Here is a 24,658-nt window from a genome sequence, read left to right as displayed (position 1 = left end):
AGTGGTGAGGGGAAGGCCTCCCAAGACAAAAACAACAGTGTGAAATCAAGGCAGCACGGACTCAGGAGAAAAGGATTCAGCTAAGATAAGCAAGCTTCCCTTGAATGCCTGATTTCTTGCCAAGACAATGAATCTAAATAGAAGCAACAATTCTGTGTGGTTGGCACTGAGCCACTTGTGCTTCGCTCATGAACTTCATTTTTATTACATATTCAGCTTTCATGGGCTTGTGATTTCAAATTGCAGTTTGGGAAGACTTTTTTAATTTTATTTATATCAATGGACATTTTACCAGTGGATTATTCTACTTCTACTACTAGATCTTTTGTACTAATGGTGAACAAATGTAGTTTGAATTGACAAGGCCGGAATTCAATAATGTATGACGATGTGCTCATGTTTTCTTTTATCCACCGTCATTTTATTGGTTTTAATCCTCTTCAGCGGTTTATGTTTTCAATTAAATATATTCAATGTCAGTTTCCTCTACATTCATTTAAAGCCATAACTTTTAAGTTATTATTTGGTTAGCAGTGACAGCAAAATTGGTAAATTTCAGTAGTGCTTTGTGATCATTAGTGAGCTTTTTATTATTCCCTCGCCTAATGAATTCAGGTAGTGCTAACAGTGTGCTAACTAATTACCTAACTGAAATGAGTCGAACGGGAGAAAAGGACTGGATGTTTATGGATCATTCTGTTAAGGGTCAGACACACCATCCTTTGTGGATGCATAATACAAACATACCTCCCAGTGACGGAATCTTTAATTAATAACAAGCCTCCATCATATTATGTTTTCCCAAACTAAAATTTCTTGGTAAATCAATGAAGTTTGAATTGTGATATCTAATTCTAAGTGCTTGGCTCTAGTTGTAGATATGGCAACACTGTGACTATTTAATATGACATAGTCACTTTAAAAACTGTCCACATGACATCCTCAGGGCTAAATTCTGCTCTAATGATGAGTTTTCCAGTATTGGCTTAGAAGATGGGCACCATGCCCCACCACTCCCTGCTGAAGTATTAGCTGCTGCTGGCTTCTAAGAGAAGAATAGTTTCTTTCTTTAGCTGTGTTCAAAGTAAATTGCCCACCAGTCATACATGTATAGCTCCAAACTCATGATCACAACACCTTCTTTGGTAAACTCAGTGGATCTCAAAAGAAAAGGGATATGGATGTTTTAAAAGGTATATGGAAAAGGACGGTCAGAAGGTAGGGAGGAATATGAGAGAGAATAGGGGGTTCCTTTAACCCTATCTCAACTTATCTATGTTTAAAAGTGTCAAAGACAAAAAAAACTCAATTAAGTAAATAATTAAAAAATACAAAGTTAATGGGTAAAAAAATTTGAACATTAAGATATAGCCTATATTTTCCTTCAGACCCTGCAAATACCCTGAAAAAATTATGTTTGATTTCAGACTATATGGTGAACTTAATAATTGTACGTGTGATTTTTATATCCCAAGGGAGGAAAGATACCAATACGGTGGACCTCACCAGAAGCAATTGCCTACCGCAAGTTCACATCAGCCAGCGATGTGTGGAGTTACGGGATTGTTCTCTGGGAAGTGATGTCTTACGGAGAAAGGCCATATTGGGAGATGTCCAATCAGGATGTAAGTGTGTGTTTGTAGTTTATGAGTTATGAGTTGAGATTAAAACTTCAAGCTGTGCAAGGAAGTGGAGCATAATGCAGCCAGGTGGCGCCTACTTGGTGACAATCGAAGCTGAGTACTTAAGGTGTATAAAGATATTCCCACATCTTGCAGGGGTATTAATTGAGCTGTTTTTACAGCTTTTCTTATTTCCCTCAAGCAGGGATTTAAACATAGAACAAATGAAATATTTCTAACAAGAATGCAATAAATTAGGGTGTGTGCGTGTGTGTGTGTGCACGCACATGCATCACAGAATATTTACAATATTTCTGCTGAAGAATTGTTTCTACTTAAAACTACTAAGAATATATCTGCTGTGCTCTCTTGACTAACTTTTTGCAACTGGTCCAGCATTTTTCTTACTTAAATTTATTATTTAACGAAGAGACAATAATCTTGACCATGTTGTTTCTAATAATACACTAGGGTTCCACGTGAGTTTAATCACATAAATTGAAGGGTCTGGCGGGAGGAAACAATCTTTAACATTTGGTTATAACTACAGGATGCATTTTTTAAGAAAGTCGCGTTTGCATTTTTATTACATGTTGCTACTGTTAGTAGAAAGATCAGCACATAGGATTAAGACCTTTCTTTATGTTAAGCAGAAACTGGGAGCAAGAACCCGAACATAGAATAAAGGAGACTGAGATGATGCTGGCCAGTTCCAAGTCACTGCTCATGGGATTGCCTCTGTTATATTTTGATATATAGATTTTTTTTTTTACTCTCTCAAACTTACTGACTGTTTTTAAATATATGAAAGCTATGGAAATGACATTGTTCTCCACTTATTTTCTTCAAATTCATGTTATATCAAAGCATCTGCAAGCACAGTGCCTGGGCCGGCATTTTTAGCATGGCCTAGAAACTTACTAGGAATAAAAATTTACCCCCTAAGTGGATGATTCAGAAATTCAGTCAATTAGGTGAAAGTACTTGGTATATTAAAAACTCTTACAGATGTTTTTGATTTATTGAACTTTAAAAAATCAATGCTTTAGGTGTTTTAAAACAATGATGCACTTCCCGTGAGAGTTTACCAAAGTGATTTTTTTTTTTTTTTTTTTTTTTGTGGTTTGCAAAGTTGTGGCATGGCTGAAATCTGCTTTGTGATTTCTTTTGCATGACTTGATACAAGATTTACATAATGATTTGTATAATGAAAAAAATTTTTTTGAGACAGGGTTTTCCTGTGTAGCTCTGGCTGTCCTGGAACTCTCTGGAGACCAGGCTGGCCTTCCACTCACAGAGATTCTCCTTCCTTGCCTCCCAGGGGCTGGGATTAAGGTTGGGAGCCACCACCTCCTATCTAGAAATAATCATTTCTTAGTAGCAAGAAATTTCCCTATGTTATAGAAGCTTTGTTTTTACCTTGATTTCCCAAAGATCATTACACACATTACTTTCTCTCACTTAATCTTTATAGAATATTTTCAGGCACAGATTATTTTTTAAATGTTTACAGCCAGTTATTATCTACTTGGGCAATTTAAAACAACTGTCTTTTTGAAGTTTAAAATATTCCTAAGTGTGAATGAAGATGTCCGATGAGTCTTATGTCTTCCAACCCCGAAAACTGTGCTTCTCACATAGGTGATTAGAGCAGTGGATGAAGGCTATCGCCTGCCGCCTCCCATGGACTGCCCAGCTGCCTTATATCAGCTGATGCTGGACTGTTGGCAGAAAGACAGGAACAACAGACCCAAGTTTGAGCAGATTGTCAGCATTCTGGACAAACTCATCCGGAATCCAAGCAGTCTGAAGATCATCACCAGTGCAGCAGCAAGGTGACACATTGGCACTCTCTCCTCACAAAGCATACTTCCCATTGCCCCACCAATTCTTCCCACAAACCGTAGTTCTCAGAACTGGAGAGACAAGGTTTGCTTGTCTTTCCTTAACTTGAGGAATAATTCTCATGTGACTTTGGAATAATGATGAAAATATTAACATAATTCTTGGCTAGAAGTGTCCCTACTTTCAAGCTTAAGTCTGGGAAATAGAAAAGCTGAACGCTTAGCTTATTTTACTCCCCACTGTTTAAGGAAAAGGGTGTGAGGTGTTTGGTTAAAGCTATCTTCCACTAGTTGAGCCCAGTCTGATGGTGTACACCTGTAAGTGGAGCATTTCTGTGCTGGAGGAATCCAAGGTCATTCTCTTACATCGTGAGATCAAAACACCCTGAGTTACAGGATATCCTTATAATATATATATATGTGTGTGTTTGTGTGCATATGTGTGTCTGTAAATTCATAAGAGGTTTGGTTAATTGTGAATTTTAACCAGATTTTTATGTAAATATTTAATGCAATATAAAAAAAAGTATGGTTCTAAACAAAGACAATAGCAAAATTTAAAATACAAGCATTGATTATAGAATTTTGGAAAATGAGGAAAAAAGGAAAAGGAGAGCACACACACACACACACACACATATATATATGTGTGTGTGTGTGTGTGTTCATTTTTTTGAACATATTCAAATTCTGTAATGCAGTTTTAACACGTATTGAAAAATGATAGGCATGATCAAAATAAGTAATGCCTTATTATTTTAGATATTTAACTTTCAGATCAATTAAATAATTTACAATAAGGAATTGCAAGACTTTTCTAGGCCTTTCTTAATGCTATAAACTATTATCTGCAATCACCATGGTGTGCATTAACTCTCCACTGCTTTTTATATATAATGCAAGTGTGTTTCTTTTTACCATGATCTTCTAATTTTCCTCTATTCCCTTTGTTTCTGGGTTGTGCTTGTTTGTTTTAGATTCCACTTGTGAGTTCATAAACAGTTCTTTATTTATAGGTGGATTATCTAACTCAAAATAGTTAGGATAGGATCTGGCTTGCTTCCATATATGTGGACCTATCTGCATTGCCCACATGGCACGCTGGGGTTGGCTACCCAGAGGCTATTTAAGCTGTGGGCTGGCTTTCCCCAGGGTCAGATGATTGTTCAAGGTTCCTGAATAAACTGCATTGAAAAAAAAAAAAAAGAGCCGTACCAAAAGAAGATTTATTTACATTGATATATATTAAGAAGATGCATGAGATGTATTTTCATAATAATTTATTGCTGGTGCTTGTGTTATTTTACCTCATTACTAAATTGAGAGGGAATATTTATCTACAAGATAATTATTTGATTTCCTTTACCTATCCACCCAAAATACTTGATAATATTTTAACTCTACTTTTAATTTTTAAGAAAAATTCAATGTTATATGAATTTACATACCCACCAATAATATTTCTTTTTATTTTCATCTTCAATAACTTTTAACATCTATTGCATTTTAATTATACCCATGTTAACAGATGTGAGGGAATCTTATTTGATCTGAATGTCTCAATGCCAGGTGCTTACCTTTTACATATCTATAGTAATTTTTTCAGGTCCATTTGGATAAGTCTATACAAGTCTTTTGTCTATGCTTTATTATTTGTGGTTGTTTGTTGTTTACTTGTGAGTCATATGACTTTCTAATACACTGTGCATAGTAATCTACTATTGGATTATGATCTGTAATGATTTATCCATTCTGTCACTTCTTTCCATGTTTACTAATAATTTCTTTGTTGTTCATAATTTTTCTGTTTGTTGTAACAGTACTTTCTTTTTACTTGTTGCTTTCACTTTGATGACCATATTCAAAAGTTATTTCCAAGACCAGTGTACCAGGGTTTTTCAATTTATATTTCCTTCTAAGTTTTTATAATTCTGATCTTTTGGTCCAGTCTTTATCCATTTTGAAATGAATATAGTGAGCATTCATGATCAAGAATGATCAGATTTTTGGACAAAAAAGAGAAATCTACAATAAGCTCTTAATGCTATTACTGGAGAATAGCAGTTTATTATTTTCATATAACATTTAGGAGTCACTGCAATAGAACTTATCGATGAATCTTTAGTTGAAATTTATCATCACTTATTCTATAAAGATTCAACTCTGCCTCAAACTCCACAAGGAGAGAGATAATGCAGACTCTGTGGAAATCCACCTGACAGTTTAACAACTGGCTGGATTACAGACCTGTGCTAGCCAGGGCATATGGTCCTCATTTTACACCTTGAAGCCATTTCTTTTGATCTTTGCTCAGTAGTAACTATAGCAGGGGAAAACAACTTTTCAACTCTCTTCATCTCATAAGAAGACATTTAAACCTTCCACTGAATGATCTTATCAATATAGAGCTAAATTATGATATAAGATCTAGGGGTATTTAACCTCAGTTTTGTGTGTGAAAATAATCTTAGATTACAGAATGTCTGTAGACAAACAAGTATCCAATTTTCAACAGATTTCTTAAACTGATTTTTTAATGTGACTTTTGCTACTATAGTATAACTACCTGAATAATTTCCAGGCGTTTAGTTAAAAATACTTAACTCTGGGGAAAATATAGAGATTATTTTAGTGCCATCGGCATATTCATTAAAAATGAAATTGATGGAATTCATTGCTGTCTGCTCTTACCCACTTTGCTGTTTCTAGTCAAATTTTGAGGAAGTGTCTCACTGAGCATCATGAGCAAATTATTCTCCCTTTTCCTACCTCCTGCCTCTGTCTCCTCCATATATATCTGTAATTATCATTTCTATGTGAATTTTGTTATAAAAATATATTTTATGACATTATCACATTTTACAGTGCCAAGCATCACCATGGGAATTTACAAGGTGTATCTGAATTTGAATCTTTAAGAAACAATACTAGAATCCAGATATTTTATAAAACTCTAGTGAGTTTTTCTAAACAGTTAAGATAGTGCATTCAGTATCACCTGTATTATCAGATATTGTGAATCACTGTATTCCTATTTTTCTAACATTCCTCAAACCAAAGCTTTCCAAGCAGTGGTTCCAAGATCTCTTTAATTGTTTGCTGTTGTTCCACAACATTCCTCATTTTCTGTCCTCCCATTAGCCACATTTTTTCTACTGTGTCTCTACTTGAGTTGAAGTGACTACACCAATAACTCTTTAATGGCCTAATGGGGTACAAGAGTAACCTTTTGCATGATGCCTTCCTTGCATCATCTGCTCCTCTGAGCTAAACTACTGCACTGACTGCCCAACTAAGCTCCTCCTCTGGTTTACCCTGTACTGACCATCTATCCATACAGTACTCATCATTGCCTCATCCTAAAAAATATAACTTCAGTCAGTTGTTTATAATCAATTTGGTATTCTCTTTATAACTCAGAAGAATTGCCAGACTCCCTAGAAGCTTCAAAAAGCCTTGCTTTTCCCAGTGACACTTTTCGTTCATTCACTATTTTTTTGAGGATACTTTTAATAGGCCTAACTTCTATGTAATAGAAACTGTGACGACTCTGGAAAAAGAGGAAGCCAGATGGTGCTGACCATATTCACAATTATGCTATATTAAGATGTACAATGTGCAGCAGATTGTACAGACTGTAGGATGAAATAAATAGAAAGCTATGTATAAAATGAAGCTATTGTTGAAAAATTAACCCTCTGAAGAGCCTAGATGTAAACTATGATCTAAAGTGTGATAATCAGTCACAACTCCTCCCACTCCAAGACACACCACACAGACGCACACGTGCACACACAGTATTAGAGGCACAGGATAAGTGAATTGAAGTTGTACTAACATGAGAGAGTATTGAGAAGTACAGGCAGGTGGGTGGGAGAAGGATAATATTACTGAAGAGCAATGGAGAAAGGATGGTTCTGTCATAGCCTCAAAATACAAACAGAAGCCAGAGCACTTAAGGCTATGAGGCCATCATGAAGACTTCGGGATTTGTTTTCAAGTGCATAAGGAATCCATTAAAGCATCTGCAGTAGAGAAGTTACGTGGTTTGATTCACATAGCTGTTTTCTGGGGGGAAGGTGAACATGTGGGGCCATTTTAACCTTTAGAGCTGAGCGCTTTCACTTTAGCACTTTCATGCTACCCGGTGACACTTCTGGTTCCTTCAGCACACTAACCATTTCAGAAGCCAGAAGCTCATGCTGTCCCCCATCTCCTCCATTTTTGCATCGTTTTGTACTTATGGAGTCAGCTAAAGCATCATGTACTTATTGCAAGAGTCTTCTGGTGATATATTAAAGTCCAATACAATTAATTATTCTTTTACAAAATGTAATATGATATTTAGCATTCTTTTCATTCTGGATATTTTTGTATGAATTATTTAAAACAATCACTTCATTTGAATAGGTTAACACAACAGAATCATTGTATTATGTATCAATTTTATATTGCACTTCTTTACAAATAAATAATTTATTTCTTTAAAAGTAGAGTGAATGGATAAACACACACACATCTATCTATCTCTATATCTATCATCTATCTATCTATCTATCTATCTATCTATCTATCTATCTATCTACTTAGTGTACTGACAGTACCATGGTGCGAGGCTGCACAATCTTAGTTAAAAACCACCTTTCATATAACATAATATTAAGTCCCATAGTAATGATATAGGTAGCAGATGCAACCTCCACCTCCAGTTTTACGTTTAAGGATGGAAGAAAAAAGGTGTTCAGAAACTCTATATGCCTACGTGTATTTAAAGAAGGAACATGACAATGTATTCAGAAGTCATGAAGAGATGTAAGCTTAATTTTAGTTTTCCAATTCCCTAGAAGTTGGACATAAGAAATTACTTTGTATTGCATATAAAATTTCTATAAAGAACAGACAAACTTTACAAGCTGAGTAACTCTGAAGAGAAAGGAAAACCACATAAAACCATTGTGGAAGTGTCCAAATTGCCTGACATAAAATAGTTATGATATAGGATTTAAAAAGAGAGTATAAAGATTATGAGTAAGGAGCCTATTATTTAGTGTGATAAAAACTAAATATCTATAGAAAGGTGAATTTTCATCTATGTGAAAAAGGCTTGAAATGGTTGGATGGCAGCCCTGCTTTAGAAAGACTAGCAGTGAACAAAGCCGAAATAAGGAAGAAAAAAAAAGATAATTTCAATGTCTAAGCTGAGGCTTAAGCTAGGATACAGAAAAGGAAATAATTTCACCAATGTAAATATTACAGGACATGGGAAAAATGAAATGTTCAGAGTGATAGAACATATTAGCAAATATGTTTGGAGTTGTGAGAGACCCGTACTCTCCTGGACAGACAGGAAGAGGAAAAGAGAGAGATAGCTAGGACCCAGACACGTGAAAGTCCTCTACACAATGGAAGCGAGGGCCACAAGAGTGCATGGCTGGAAGCCCATGGCAGCATGGAGGGGAAGAAGAAAGCTAAGCTCCATTTAGAGTGTTCTTTATAGAGACATGGAAAAGCCACATGGTTGTATGTTTAGGGGGAAAATGTCAAGCCCATTGATTGTGGTTTTCATCACCAATATATCCTTTTTTACTCTTCCAACATAATTTAATTTCTACCAAAGTGCTATATGCCATGGATTACTATGAAACTTTACAGAAATGTAGTGCCAATAGATTGACAGTGAGTTATTCCAATTTGCAAGTCTATAATAATCAGATCCTTGCAAGTTCCATATTGCTATGACGTCCAACATGCACATTGAAGCTTCTAAATGCCTCAATCTGAATCTACACAAAATTAAATTCAATTTTACAAATGCCAAGAGACTCATTGGAATGGTTAAGGGACTCTATTGAGTATAACTTTGGCACCAGGGGAAGATTTTAGGCTGCTTATATGGGGGCTGCCACTCAATACCAGGACATATTAATCCTACAACAAAAAGAGAGATAAACATCTATGGGTATCCAAGCTCATAACACACCGCAGTCATTCCCATCCCAAAGGAAAACTATCTGTAGAGCTTTGGGAAATAATACCTATGATAAAGTGAAGCACAAAGAATTGTCAAATACTGGTAAAACACTGGCGTAAGCGAAAGTGTAATAGGCATAAAACCAAGGAGTCAGAATGACTTGTATGTCAGCAATGGAAATCTGCTAGGTTCTTTTCCGGGAACTATTTCGGGGCTTTTAGAATAGTAATCCTTAAAATGTGGGTCACAACCCTTTGTGTATCAGATATCATGCATGTACGATATTTATATTACTATTAATAACAGTAGCAAAATTACAGTTATGAAATAGCAATGATATAATTTTACAGTTGCGGGTCATCGCAACATGAGGAACTATATTAAAATGTCACCATATTAGGAAGGTTGAAAACACTGCTTTAAAAAAACAAATCTGAAAGTATAGGAGGCCTATTGATACCTAGATGATGAGGACATAAAATGTAAAACCGTGCCATTGAGACATTCAGAAGAAAAACACAATTACAATGTATATCTATGATAGGAAAGCATGAAGCCCTCCCCTTTTCTTTAAGATTCAGAGATAATTTTGTTAAATACTCATGATAGAGAAACCATAGAAGATGGTAACAAAAGGAACAGAACTGGGATTAGGGGCAGGTCATCACATCAACCTGGCTTTTTACATACAGGCTTTCAGAGATTCTCACTTCCTAATGCTGTGAGCATTGAATACAGCTCCTCATGGTGTGGTGACCTCCAACCATGACATCATTTTCGTTGTTACTCCATAACTGTAATGTTGCCACTGTTATGAGTTATAATGTAAATATCTGATATGTGATCTCTGTGACAAGGTCGTTCAAACACACAGAGGTCACAACTCACAGACTGAGAACTGCTGCAGGAGCAGCTTATCTGCTGAGGTATCCTCCCAGCCCTTAAAGCGATGTTTTCATTAAAATTATGATTGATTCACAAAAAATAATTCCTTTAACAGGAAGAATTTTGAAATGCATTAAAATAATTGGGCTGAAGTTGTGAAATGAAAGTATGTCTGCAGCATAAATAATGAAATATTCTAGCTAATATGTACATAACGAGGTTTTGAAGGCTAAGTCATCTAGAGTTAACTGAAGTCATTGTAAAGATTGACCTTCATTACGTTGTTCACTATGGACGGGTCATGTTTATGAATTTACACAGAAATACAAGCAAAAGCAAACAACTTCTCATTTCCCTGTTTATGGCTGTAAGGAAATGTTATTTTAAAAAATTTCTTATGTCTGAGTACATAAAATAATATTTTTTTAAGAGTAGCTGATGTTTTGACAAATACTTTGTATTTTCAAGATAAAGCCTACAACCAAAATCAACTTTGCCTTATTTCTGAAAATGACTTTGACCTCAAGTTCTGAACTGACTGAGTGATTTTGCTCTCTGACAAATAGTATAAAGAACATTTTACAGAGAAACAAATATGCCAGATACCCAAGCAATTTCTTCTTCTCATTAAGAATTAAGAATTTTCTCAAATCAAAGTAACTAACTTTACTATAAGAAATGATTAAAGTAGACAAGAGCTATAACTGTTCTGGTTGCTCTTAAGAGATAAAGATAATTAAAGTAACACAATGACTTTATTCTTAATGTTTCATTTATTTAGTAATTTCTCATTGGGAAACAAAGAAATACTTATTCTACATGTAATTTTGAATGAATATGAATATTCAGTTACTTTCCATTACCAAAGGAAATTCAATATATTTAGTAATATCTGGACTTTTATTATTAGAGATAAAAAGATAGTGGTTAGCATTGATCTACATTCAAATAAATTGATAAATATAACATTTATTTTTGAATATAGTTAACAGGCAGCAAATTGAACTTTAAAAAGTAAATTACAAAAGATACTAAAAATGATAAAAGAAAATGGTATTAATATTTCAGCTTTAAGAAATGTCTTAACACTCCCTGAAACTATTCCCAATAAATAAAATAGAATTCAAATATTTTATAGCATGCATTATTATTATTAGTGATGTCTCCTAAATGTCATGACACCTACTTATTGGTTCAAGAAATGTATATTATTCATAATTTTGAGGCATGAAAATAGAGGGTGTGTAAAGAAAAAGCCAGAAAAGAGTAACTTCTCTAATGAATGTGGGACAGTACTGAAACAAGCTTATGGTTGGGAGATATTCTCAAGCTTGGAAGTTATTAGCTGACATTTGTTCTCCACTACCTGGTGCTAATTGGTATGTAAGCACCGGCAGCTAAAATACGAGTTGATGGGAAGAAAAATATGTGTCCCTCTTTAACGCAAGGGTATAAAAGCCCATAAAAGAATAATTCAGAAACCAAAATACAAGGAGGGAGAAAGCAGGGGAGGAAAGTTATTTTTTGCTTCCCCTGAGCAAACATGTAATTTCCATGATTTCTTTTTAATGACTGCGGTCTGTGGCCAGTAGGCACTGATTTATGAAAAGCTGTAAAAGATCAGGTGGAACTCTGTAGGACATCGTTTACAGCTGCATGGATTGAAACCTATCTAATTTGTCTAGTAAAAGTGTGAGCTCACGGTGCGCATCACCCTGTCTATAAATTTCCCCTTCAGACCCAGTGTCTGGGGCTGGGTCTAAAAAATCCCTGCTGCCTGCAGCTGCTCAGAAAGCCGGATTCCCTTGGTGCGTATGAAGAGACATCACAGGCTCTTCACAGTGAGAGACAAATTCCTATCCATTGATAAACTCTCCAGATGTCCTCTCCGAGGAGGAAAGGAACCAATTTTTATTTGAAATCCCTAGAGAAATCCTGGAAGTGGAAAAATGATACTTTGCAGGGCTGGTTATTCTGAGGTCACTGGCATTAAAATTAGTTGTTTTTTTTTTTTTTTTTTTTTTTTTTTTTTTTTTTTTTGTCCTGGTTGTACTTTGATCCAAGTCATAAGCAGAAAAACTCAGCTGGGGTCACTCTAATCCCTAATCCACACGTCCTGTTCTATTTCAATTTGTTTATACTCATTTTCCCCAACTTCTTGTTGAGTCTGTCCAACGTGTTGAGTTTAAAAATACAAACCTTCCCGAGCTGAGAAGAAAATGTTTCCCATTTTGTTATTAGGCACACTTCATAAATATCCTGAATGAATGGCCTGGGGTTTGATTCTTCATACCCACAAACCCATAAATAAAAAAGTATTACTATTCATGAAACTAGGAGCTGACATGGGTTCTGTGCAGCAGCTACTGGAGACGTGGAAACTGTCTGGTCTGTGTGTGTTCACATCTGCGGGTACTTTTATATCTCTTACATCCAAGGGTATTTTTATGTCTCAAGTTTTGTATCTCGGCCTCACTTCATTTTTCTTATAAAGCTTTCTCATACTTGATTTAATGTTTTCCTGTGTACTTTATATATGGGAAGGATGACCTGTCCAAAAAATCCATTGCTCAGCTATGCTGCCTATCGACAAAAATATTAAATTAGTCTTAGATTTGGAAGTTTTAATCTGATTTACTTTAATGTACCCATATAAATAATGGGGAATTATACATCAATTTATAAATTTCTCATATGCTGTGAGTAATAGTACATGGGTCTGGGGAAGACTCTGAGATCTAGACCAGTAGCATGGCTCAGCAGATAAAGTAGCTTGGTCCTAGGACTGAGGAAATGAGTTTGATCACCATTACCCACGTAAAGGTGGAGACAGCTATGCTACAATATTGTCGTCTGATATCCACATGTGTATTGCTGTGCAAGCATCTACAACATGTTTTGCACACACACACTCACAAAGAGACAGAGAGAGAGACAAAAACAGAGAGAGAATAAATAAAATTAAATTTAATAAGGCTTAACTTTATACTTTGCATATCTTCCGTATGTTAAAGAATGATGAGAAGCATCAACACTGGTATGAAACTTCCCAGTTAAAAGTACTTCTGCATTCAAGCTGTAAAGTGAATGAAAAAATTAAAATATAAATTTAAAAATGTACTTTTGGGATGCAAGTTGGCACATTAATGAATTCTCTCTGACTGATTTTGTTACTTACAACAGGAATGTTTCCCCACATGGCCTACATGATAACCATTGATTGCTTTCATAAGGGAGACAGCAGACAGCTCCAGAGTATCTGAATATTCACATGGTCTCAGTTACTTAATAAGATCTCATGATAACCAACCACAGATAAATTCATTTCAAAAATAAAAATTAAAGCATACTAATGTTTCTTCATTTATCTTGGAGTTCTCTGAATGTCTAAGTTGAATTCTCATATTTCTGAATGTTGACTTTTAACAATTCAAATTATATGTATTTATTTTAGACAAGTGTTTTTAAAAAGATACAAATTAAAAACAGTTTGAAACTGATGATAATGGATATTTAATGTTACAGAATCAATCTAGAGAGCTTGGAACATGTTCTCCATTGAACGAAACCTTTTGTCTTAGGAATCTTTAAATACACTAAAACGTCTTTAAGTGATAAAGATTAAATCTAAAGCCAACTATACAAAAGCTGAAAGATTGTGAACAATGACTCTGATGAGGTTAAATACTCAAAATGCATATTCATAATTATGAAAATTAGACTATAGTATATATAGTTTTAATATAAACATCATTCAGTTCAGTAATGAGGACAGTAATGACATTAGACAGAGTAGCACAACCATTTATGAGTGTTGACTGTGACCTCATAATGAGCTTGTAAAACTTATTGACTATTCTAATGGGTTCTCTAATAATAGCCACTACAGGATTGTTGCACCATTGTATATATAATATTACACATGACTAAGCCTCCAGCCCCTCAACACAGTAACTAACAATATCATGCCAATCCAGCCATATCATAAAACTTTAAACTTACTAAACTTTTATTTTTGAAGCTGTAAAACTGTAAACAAGCTTCATAGAGTTTGCAGCCTATGTCAGTATAATAGCATACCTCTGCAACTATGAGGCACCATTGCTCTACACACATGTATGCATTTAGCTGCCAGCTACGTCCATCACATAAATCCATTTTACAAATGAGGAAAACAGGAAACTCTCCAGGCCACATAGATAATATATGTTCCTCCCTCACACATCATAGCATGTGTAGATCATAGTCCACATCCTATGATCAAAATTACATTAAGGAAAAAAAAAGAAATCCGATTTAAACGACTTATGCCCAAATGGTGTAGTATAGCAGGAAAGAGCGTCGGGTCTCTTACAAGCTGTGTCTAAATCCCAGTTCTGTCTCTTTTGCCTCAGGGAACCAAGATTGTAACTTAATTTCTGTTAGGGTTGGCTTCTATATCTATTATAAAGCATACACCATCTGTGCCTAACTGATGTTGTAAAGGTTAATTCTTGATGTCTGTGTAATGTGCTTAGCATAGGGCCTGGAACAATATAATTGTTCATGAGTTTTAAATTTAATTCATGAATAAAGCCCTTGTAAGCACTCTGTTTTTAAATTTTCTCATGAAAAAGAATAGAGGCGTCAATAAATTCTCCGATTTGCATGAGTCAAAGCACAGTTAAAGAAAGGGATCACTAAGATCTGAGAGGCATGAAAAACTAAACAAAGAAAAGCATCCCCTCCCTAAGAAGAGTTACTCACAGCTTGCTTCTTTTTACTCTTCATGGATAGACTCATCATGTCCTCCATTTCCCATTTCCTCCATTTCATTTTTTGGACTTTTGTTTCAACAAATCTGGCTAAGATTCCTAGATGTTCAAATAGAATCATGACTTCATAAACCAATATTAAAGAGTTTTTAATTAATGCTGATAAATGCTGTCAATATAAGCCACAATCTGCCTCTTTATCTGCATATCTCTGAATTTGTGTTTATACACATACACATTCATGTGTATGTCATATCTATTTTATATTGATCAATAAGGAATAATTCATATATTATTAACCATCTGGTATTTTCTATTCTTTTTGTAATTTTTAATTTTTAAATGTCATTGATAATGTTATAATATAGGTACTGGCTTCAAGTCTTGCTGTAAAGCATGCCTTATATTTCAAATTAATCTTTATTCACCAATGGTATACAATTTCTACAAATAACCACCCTTTCTGAAAAAAAATTTAATATTGAAACAGTCCATTAATAAAGAAGAGAGGAAAGTATTTAATTATTAGAGTGGCCATTGTCACAGTAAATTCTACCAGAGTGGACGCAGGACTAGCCACAGGATTATCATCATGGATTGCTGCAGCCATGAATCATCTGAAGGAATGGGTGGGCATGGGAGCATTAGCAGGCCTTCTGGTGTTGGTCTCCTTGGTTTGCCTGTGGTATATATGCAAGATTAGAGTCTCACAACAGTGTGATGCAGCCTTGATCATTCAGGCCTTTACAGCCATTGAAGCAGGACATTCGCCCCAAGCATGGTTGGCTACCATAAAAAGCTAAAATGTTACGCTCAGGATGCGAGGCTAAGCACTGCACTCAGGGTCAGCCGCTTTGGACCCAGAGAAGAGCATGTCTGGTTGCATGCGGGTTGATGCCCCAGGTCCCGCCTCTGAGAAAAAGGTATTGGACGGGTCTGATGCTCTTTGGGTGGATGACACCTAAACGAACATCGGTACAAAGTCCCAATTTATTTCTAATATCAGAGATCAGACCTCTACTCTTGCCTGATGCATCTAAAACAAAAAGGGGGAACTGTAGAGAGCTGCGGAATGCTATGCCTTAAAGATGGAGCTGGTTTCCGCCTTCCACCTTCCCTATGGTGAGTGCTCTCTGTCAGGAACAATTCCACATTTGGCTAAGGCTGAGGATCTGGCTTGCTTCCATGTATGTGGACCTATCTGCATTGCCCCCGTGGCACGCCTGGGTTGGCTACCCAGAGGCTATTTAAGCTGTGGGCTGGCTTTCCCCAGGGTCCGAGGATTGTTCAAGGTTTCTGAATAAACTGCATTGAAAAAAAAATTTAATATTGAAACAGAGTCCATTAATAAAGAAGAGAGGAAAGTATTTACTGTGCTATGCTTGCTTGCCATATCATTTTGCTAATGAATTAAAACAGTCAATTATATGAAGATATGTGTGGCATATTTATATATTATGCTGGCAAAGTTTTGATGGTTTAAAAAAGCAGAGAAAGGCAGAAGGGAAAGCACTTTGGTGAGATGACCACCATCTCCTTCCAAGGAGCCAGCTTAAACAGATGAAGGCTTCATGGTAGATCAATTTCTCAAATAAACAGGAACACCACATGGAGTATGAAAGTTCCCATAGAAGATGGTGTGTAATTTTGACACTTGGTCACTCCAATCACTTCTGATTTCTCTCCTTTGGTTGTTTTCCTTTCTTGTAGGCCATCAAATCTTCTTCTGGACCAAAGCAATGTTGACATCACTAGCTTCCACACAACTGGTGATTGGGTTAATGGTGTCCGGACAGCACACTGTAAGGAAATCTTCACCGGTGTGGAATACAGCTCCTGTGACACCATCGCCAAGATCTCCACAGAGTAAGTGGCATAATGGGGAGAAATCAGAGGGTTGCAGACTCCCTCCTGATCATATCTACTTTGCATTAATGGGTTATGGATACCCGATTATATCTGGTTGAGATTTGTGGATTATAATATCTGCTTTACTTCTTAAAATAATGTTCATTGTAACAGCAGAGTAGTGCCCTTGGAGTTCTTTTGATCACACACATATTGACCTTTTCGTGAAAGACTCACAGGATAGTGTCTTCTTAGATAGCAGGTTGTCCTGGTTAAATGAATAAACACAAACCCATGTGTTCCTAGGCGGGCAACTTTCTGTTATTTTTTTTAATAAAAGTTTCACATCTGTGCATATGAGAAATTGAACAGTGAATGAATGGTCTACTAGAGATAGGGCAGGTCAAAATCCAAAAGCGGTTTTCACAACTGCTGAATATCAATTATCTACATAAATTTTATCATCACATATTATTAAGTGTTTACTCTGTGAAGAAAAGCAGGCAGAAAATTGAAGTTCCCAGGATGTTTTTTAATATCAAATTACTGTTATTTATTTACTTTTTTATTTAAAAATTTTACATTAATTACATTTATTCGCTTTGTATCTCAGCTGTAGCCCTCTCCAGTATGTTTTAAAAAGGCCTTTTTTTGTTTTCTTTAAAAGACTCATAGTTGGGTAAGATATACTATCCTTTGGGTTGTTAGCCTTAACTTACAGTTTTCAATGTTAAAGATCAATAATAACCAGATATACCATGCTGTGGTTCTTAAGGGTCACTCTGAAAAGAATCCTCTTATTTGAGGAACTCTTTGATTAAAGAAAAGTTTTTTAATAGAGAATCAAGTGAGATCTGGATAAATGGTTCAGTTGGTCGAGTGGATTTAGTCCCCAGACTGTACAAACCTGCTGTGGTTTGGACACCTAGCACTACGAAAGGAGATGGAAGATGGAAAGCTCAAAGTTACCTTACCTACATAGACAGTTTGAGACAAGTCTGGCCCATATGAAACCCTGTCCCTAAAAATAAAAAAACAAACAGCCAAGTACTTATAGTAAAAATCTTTTTTTTTTCTTTCACTGAAGTTATGATGATTGGAAACTGGAAAGCAAAGGTGGTCATGTTCCTCGTCTCTCTGTAAATGAGATTCATTTTACTTCACTTGCTGATGTGACTGTCTTTTTCTCCTGTTCTGAACAATATCAATTTTTGTGTGTCTCTGATCTCTCTCTCTCTCTCTCTCTGAATCTCTCTCTCTCTCACACACACACACACACTAACACACACATACACTTTAACTCTGCCATTGTATCACACAGCTGAGTATGGGGCTGCTCTCTTAACAAAGTCACTAGCAGAGATACAAGAAATGATTCATTTCCACTTGGACACGAGAACCTGAACAGCCACATGCTTACCATTACTTATAAATTCTGCTCAAAGGAAGCAGGGCAAGAGAGCATTCACTGGGTTTGAGAGGCCTGCATCCAAATGTGAGATTTGAGACTGTCTTAAATAAACATGTGTGCTGGGTAGATATACTCCAAGCTGACCAAAATACTGCATCTTTCTCCCTTTCATCTTCACTTTGTTGAATGTCACTGTTAGTCATTTCAAGTTCACTTAAGGCTTAGCCTCTCCAGTTGAGATATATAAAAGTTATTGCATGTATAAAAATTTTGAATGTTACCCTGACAGTCATTTCAACAATTTCATTGTGGTGAGCCACATGTTAGATCTTCAAATGAGGGTAGTACACAGTATAATTAATACATGAATACGTGCACAAGAAATAATTTGTATAATTTGTATTATAGTGTTGTGTTCTAGGACATTTAAGATCACAAAAGGACCTGTGAAAGCATTTATTGCTAGCAGGGAGAATAACTTGTTCTCAGAACATAAACTTACTTTGTCCCATCTAAAACATCCCTGACAGTCCTGTTTAAAGTGGAAGGTGGTGTTTACTGAAGAGATTTCTCATCCAATCAACAGTACACCGAGTTTCTGTGGTCGTTGTTTTGATCAGACATAGTTACGGGATATATTCAAGCATTCAAACATTTTTTTTTCCTTTGAACATTTTTATACATTCTTATTTTAGTAACATAAACAGGGTTATGATCTACAAGACACCTGCTTTAGAGCATAGAAGCATGACAAGAGATAACCACAAAGTTGAATGTTTCCAATCAAATGTCAACTTTTCAAAGGCAAAATTATGCAAATGTTTATTTTCCATAATGCACAATGACATACTACGTTGAAATATAAGAGGCAGAACACTCTTAATAGGGTTGACTGCTACTTTGTAATATAAACACAGTCAGCCTCTAAAAACTGTGAATGGATTAAGAAAGCTATTTGTTCGAAACAGGTGAACCAAAAGCATATTTTAATTAAAAACCAGTCATTTATTTATATCATCATTACAGTAGTGAACAGTAAACTATTTTGGCTGGCAGAATATTTCCTTTCACTATTACTTGCATTTGAAGAACAGGTAAGTATGAGTTCAGGGAGCAAATTTGCATTTTCTGAGAATCTCTGCTTCTTTTGATTCCCAGGGTGTGTCGGTCACTGTTCTGTTTCTATGAAGAGACAACATGGTATAGACAACTTATAAAGGACAACATTTAATTGGGAGCTTGCGTAAAGCTTCAGGGTTAGTCCTGTACATTATGGCAAGCAGCATGGTAGCAGATTTGCATGGAGCTAAAACAACTGAGACCACACTTCTGATCCAGAAGCCGTAGGCGGAGAATGCAAGCTAACTGGGAATCACCTTAGGCTTTAAAACCTCAAACCTTACCTCATTTACACACCTACGCAACAGAGCTATAACTTTTAATCCTTCTCAAACTGTCCCACCACCAGGACCTAAAGATTCACATGTTTGAACCTAAAAGGACCATTCTCATTCAACGACCACAGATTGTTTTAGATGTTTCTGACCTCTACTCCCTAAGACGTCTTCTTACCCACCTTTTCTTTTTCCTCAGTTTAGGAACAATGTAGGATCAGTATCTATTGCCTTAGTAATGTTTCTTCCCTGAGGCACCACACTCTGTACTTAATAAAGTGTAATTAATAAAGAAAAAAAGAGATGTGTACATGAGACATGACAAATAACAAAGCAAGGAAAAAATAAATAAGAAACAAATGGCATAATTGATACTAATAAAAAATAGAAAGTACAGAGAAGTTGAATTATTTGAGAAAATCAGCAAGTTCTCAATAGAAAGGAATAGGTTGAGTAAGGACATGAAACATGCACATATCATAGAATTATACAAACAAGGAGTAATTCATAAAATACACATATTTATCTATTTTAATGTAAAGCTATTTTTCTTACAATATTTATTTTAATGACAAGTTTCTGAGCTTAAACAACCTGTAGTAAAGGTATACTTTACCAAGACCACAGCAATTTCAGCTATATACTAGTGTTGTGAGCCATGAATTTAGGGAGAACTGATGAGGCTCAAGACTTGGTGCTCTAGACCTGCTATTGACTGAAGCATTCATATGTTAAAGAAAGGTCTAATCTTTAGTCATGGGGTCGGCATTGTTGTCCCTTAATTGTCTGCCTTGGCATAGCTAGGAATGTAAAGATGACCACCCTGCTCCAATATACTCTCAGCACAGTCAGACTTACATGATACTTCTGTGGCCCCAGAAAGGGTGCTCCAAGATAAACTAAACAGAACATTTCTGTGTCCTAAGATATGACACAGAACAACGCAGCATCACCTCACACTTTTAATGACCAGCAGTCAAAGTAGGCCTCAAGATGGTTCTGATTCAAGAAAATAGCAAAAGATTAAAAAAAAAGTGTGTAATTATCTATTATTGGTTGGGATAATAAATAAAAGCTTAGTTGGTCTGCCATCATATATTTCTACAGTGTTGTTAGCTTTAACAGAATGTATCATCTCTAATTTTGGAGGCAAGAGTGTAAGAGCAAGCCCTCAACAAACTTGTTCAGGAGGGTATTTTGATATCTGATAAAACAGGGCCAGACGAAAGGGGAGGAGGTCCTCCCCAATCGGTGGACTTGGAGAGAGGCAGGGAGAAGCTGAGGAAGGGAGGGTGGGATTGGGAGGGAATAAGGAAGTGGGATACAGCTGGGATACAGAGTTAATAAAATGTAACTAATAATACTAAACAATAAAAAAATAGTCTTGACTCTTCTAGCCTCCAATGAAGTATGGAATTTTGAGTGACATTATAACGCAATCCTTGACTCATTTTTTATGTTTTCTTCATTCCCATGTCTCTCTGTATGATTCCCCTGTTTCTTGTAAAGAAACATGCACTGGATTTACCATCCATCATTATCTAGAACTCTATTCTCTAATCCTTGCCTTAATTATATCTACAAAAGACAGCAATTTTACCTAAAGACCTAGTGTGAAGTTGTGGGTTGACAAAAGAGGTGAGATGCATATTTAACCAACTACAACATCTGTATTCTTACATGAAATAGGCATAGAATAGCCCAAATATAACAGCATAACAATTTTATTAAAAAAGTAAATCAGATAACTATCATGGGAATACATAGTTAAATGATTGTGTCCACTTAAAAATTAAAACTTTCCTTTTCTACAATATACAGAATGCCGTGATTCTCATCAGGTACTTTCTCCCGTGTTTATTTTACAGTGACATGAAAAAGGTTGGTGTTACTGTGGTTGGGCCACAGAAGAAGATCATCAGCAGCATTAAAGCCCTAGAAACACAATCTAAGAATGGTCCCGTTCCAGTGTAAAGTACTAGATGGATTTGAGAAATGGGGAAGATGTGGCATCCTCCTGCAAACAGTTGGAGATGAAGAGACACTGGCGAGAGCTCCCAATCTAATAAGACACTCAGTTATGAGTCCAAATGCCTTAAAATTGAATTGAAAATCTCCTTATTTTCCCCTATCATTTTACAGATGGGTGGGTGTGTGCATTTTGTTTTGTAATTGCTTTTTTATGTTAATTGATGGGGTCAATTAAAATTCTTCAGCTCAAAATGGAAGAACTAGCAGAGAGCCATTGATCATAAACTATCATGGAAGTAAACCAAGTAAACTAGCAAAATGGACCTGACAGCTTTGTCATGAATGGCCACAGAAAAAAAAAGAAAAAGAAAAAGACTTGTGATATTTTTATACACAGAAGAAATCTGTAACAGGTATTTTGTTTCTTTAAAAGCAAGCAAAATAGAGGCATTTATACCTCAAACTATCTGGCCATATTTACTACCTTATCACGTTAGTATTCTCTTTTATCTGTTTGAAGCATATAGAGATGAAGTTTGTAGTTGTTTTAAATACTATACATTTTTACTTGTTACCTTCCTTAAGCATACTGTGTAAAAACATGCCTTGATTTTTGGGGGAAAGCGCCTATTTATTTTCTTTCTTTGGATGGTTTTTATTGCTTTGTATTTATTCCTTGATGACTTAATTTGAGTTTTGTTACAGCCAAGTGCCAAATGCTATCGCAAATTGTCAACAGTAAGAACCATGTTTAAATCGACCCAGAGAAGGATGTGTTCCTAAAACTGTTGAACAATCCAGTTACATGAACCAACAAAGTGAAACGCGTTCCCTGTTCATACAGTAATCAAATCATCCCGGCCTGAATTATCCCATTCATGTTTGTCTCTCCATTTATCAGTAACTGTGTGCTCCTAATTTAGTGTAAAATACTGGCTTGTATGTATTGTTTTTTTTTTTTTTTTTTTTTTTTTTTTTTTTTTTTTTTTTTTTTTTTTTTTACCAGATGTCATACCTTTCTTACTCTGGTGCTTTAAAGACATCAACTCCTTTCATTCATGAAGGAAACTTGTTAGAGCTCCATAACTTTGCAAAACTCGAAAGATCAAAATGAAGTTAGGTGGTTACATTAATTGATAGCAGCCTATTGGTAAATGCATCTTACACCACACACACACACACACATAAACACACACACACACACACCACTGACTTTGAAAAGTCTCTTATTATCATTGCTTAAACTTGAAAAACTCCTTGTAGAGAATGATGATAACTGAGCTACTTACTCATTTGCATCACTGGGGTGTAGGTCAATTAGTTACACATTTTCATCATCAGTATCAGGTACAGCTATCTTTGAGTCTTCCATGTCAATGTACCTATTGCAATTTGGGTGCATGATTAGAAGTCCTGAACTTCTGAAGATGTTATTAAACATATCATTCTTGAAATATCATCTCATCTAGCAAATGAATCCACAACTGCGGGCAAAACAGAGATGTCTCACTGTAGGATTGCAGCCTTGTTGTTCCCTAAAGGCCAGTCTTGAGCATGTTCATAAATATTGAGAAGGACATGCCTAGAGGACATCCAGATTACCATACATGCAGAAGCAATATTTTAGATGCTGACTTTTCTTGCTAATGTTGCCTTTCCATACGTTCAGAAAATGCATGTGTACTAGAATAAGATGGTTAATACAATGCTGCAACAAGTATGTCTATATGCAAAACAGGACACTAAAGAAATCTAGCTTCCAATCATAAAGGAAAGCTCCCAAATGGTGATATGTTGTAGATTTAGTATACTAGGGCTTAGGTGTGTGTTTCTTTTTTTCAGATGTGAAATTGTTTCCCAAATTTTGGCAATATTCCTTATAATCTAGAATTTGTATTGGACTTACAAGAGCATAAACATTTTGGAAACAGGCCAATGAAATTAATCATAAATTTTGCTTATATCTCCTGAAAGCAGCAAGAAAATAGTCTAATGAAGTATTTTACATTTTGGAATATTAGGTCAAAATTTAAATATAATAACTGTACCAGTTTGCTCATAACAGTGTTCAATCTCTTAGGCAATATTCTGGACAACTCAACAACAAAGAATTTCAAAATAAGTAGATGTTGAGAAATGTTGAATCTGTCGCATTTATTTTGGCTGGGTTTCTTTTTTATGTTTGAAAGTCGATGTGGTTTAAACAATACATTGTTCTTCATTTGTCGGTATTTTTCTACTTGATCATTTATGAATTTCCTTTGTATAACCCCTTCCCTGTACATATGTAAACATAACAATGTACGAATCTGGACTGGGGAGTAGAGGTACTAGAATGCTTAGGGCCATCTCTTTGTACAGGAACTACATTGCCTTCCCATAACAATGAGGCTGCCACTCCCTCACAAATTATATATCATATTATCTGATTTGTATCTTAAATTTGATTTATAGATATTATTTATTTCTGGCTACACACCCAGTCTACGCTGTACTAAGTATCTCTCAAGCCATGTATAAAAATGATATGATTGGCAGTATTGTCTACTTTAAACTTGCTTTTTAAAAACATTGTTCATTTAGTTTATGTTGCACAATGTAGATGGCCTCTTACTAATGTAAAGTGATTTCTAGTGGGAACATTTATATTTTTATAATAAACATAATGAAAATATTTTTACAGATTGGAATACAGAAGTGGTCTTTGACGTTTTATTTAAATATAAAATATGTAACTATTTAAACAGGGAAGTAATGAAACATTATCTATGTCATTAAGAATGTGCTTTTAATCCTCTTCATTATGTAACAAAACTCATTTTTTTCTCCAGTCTTATGCACAATCAGTAAGCGGGAAAAGTCATAGGTAATTCCAATCTTCATAGAAAATCAATATAAAAAAATTACTTATCTAGATTATGCATCTATTTCACACACACACACAAACACACCACACAC

At 35.5% G+C, this 24,658-nt stretch overlaps 1 protein-coding gene across 2 annotated transcripts in view; it reads left to right on the top strand.

Moving 5' to 3' along the window:
• Epha3 (EPH receptor A3) overlaps window positions 1–24,380 on the top strand; it is a 361,948-nt gene extending 337,568 nt beyond the window's left edge. For both annotated transcript variants that reach the window (XM_060370614.1, XM_060370613.1), the window contains exons 14-17: window positions 1,476–1,625; window positions 3,264–3,457; window positions 16,787–16,942; window positions 21,598–24,380. In XM_060370614.1, coding sequence (XP_060226597.1) covers window positions 1,476–1,625; window positions 3,264–3,457; window positions 16,787–16,942; window positions 21,598–21,703 — 606 coding nt within the window. In that variant the 3' untranslated portion in view covers window positions 21,704–24,380. The remainder of the gene's footprint in view (window positions 1–1,475; window positions 1,626–3,263; window positions 3,458–16,786; window positions 16,943–21,597) is intronic.
• The last annotated feature ends 278 nt before the right edge of the window (window positions 24,381–24,658 follow it).

This window comes from Meriones unguiculatus, chromosome 17 (genome assembly GCF_030254825.1).
Source record: "Meriones unguiculatus strain TT.TT164.6M chromosome 17, Bangor_MerUng_6.1, whole genome shotgun sequence".
NCBI lineage: Eukaryota > Metazoa > Chordata > Mammalia > Rodentia > Muridae > Meriones > Meriones unguiculatus.
The sequence above is the reverse complement of the archived record's forward strand: the minus strand, read 5'-3'. Positions and strand labels throughout refer to the sequence as shown.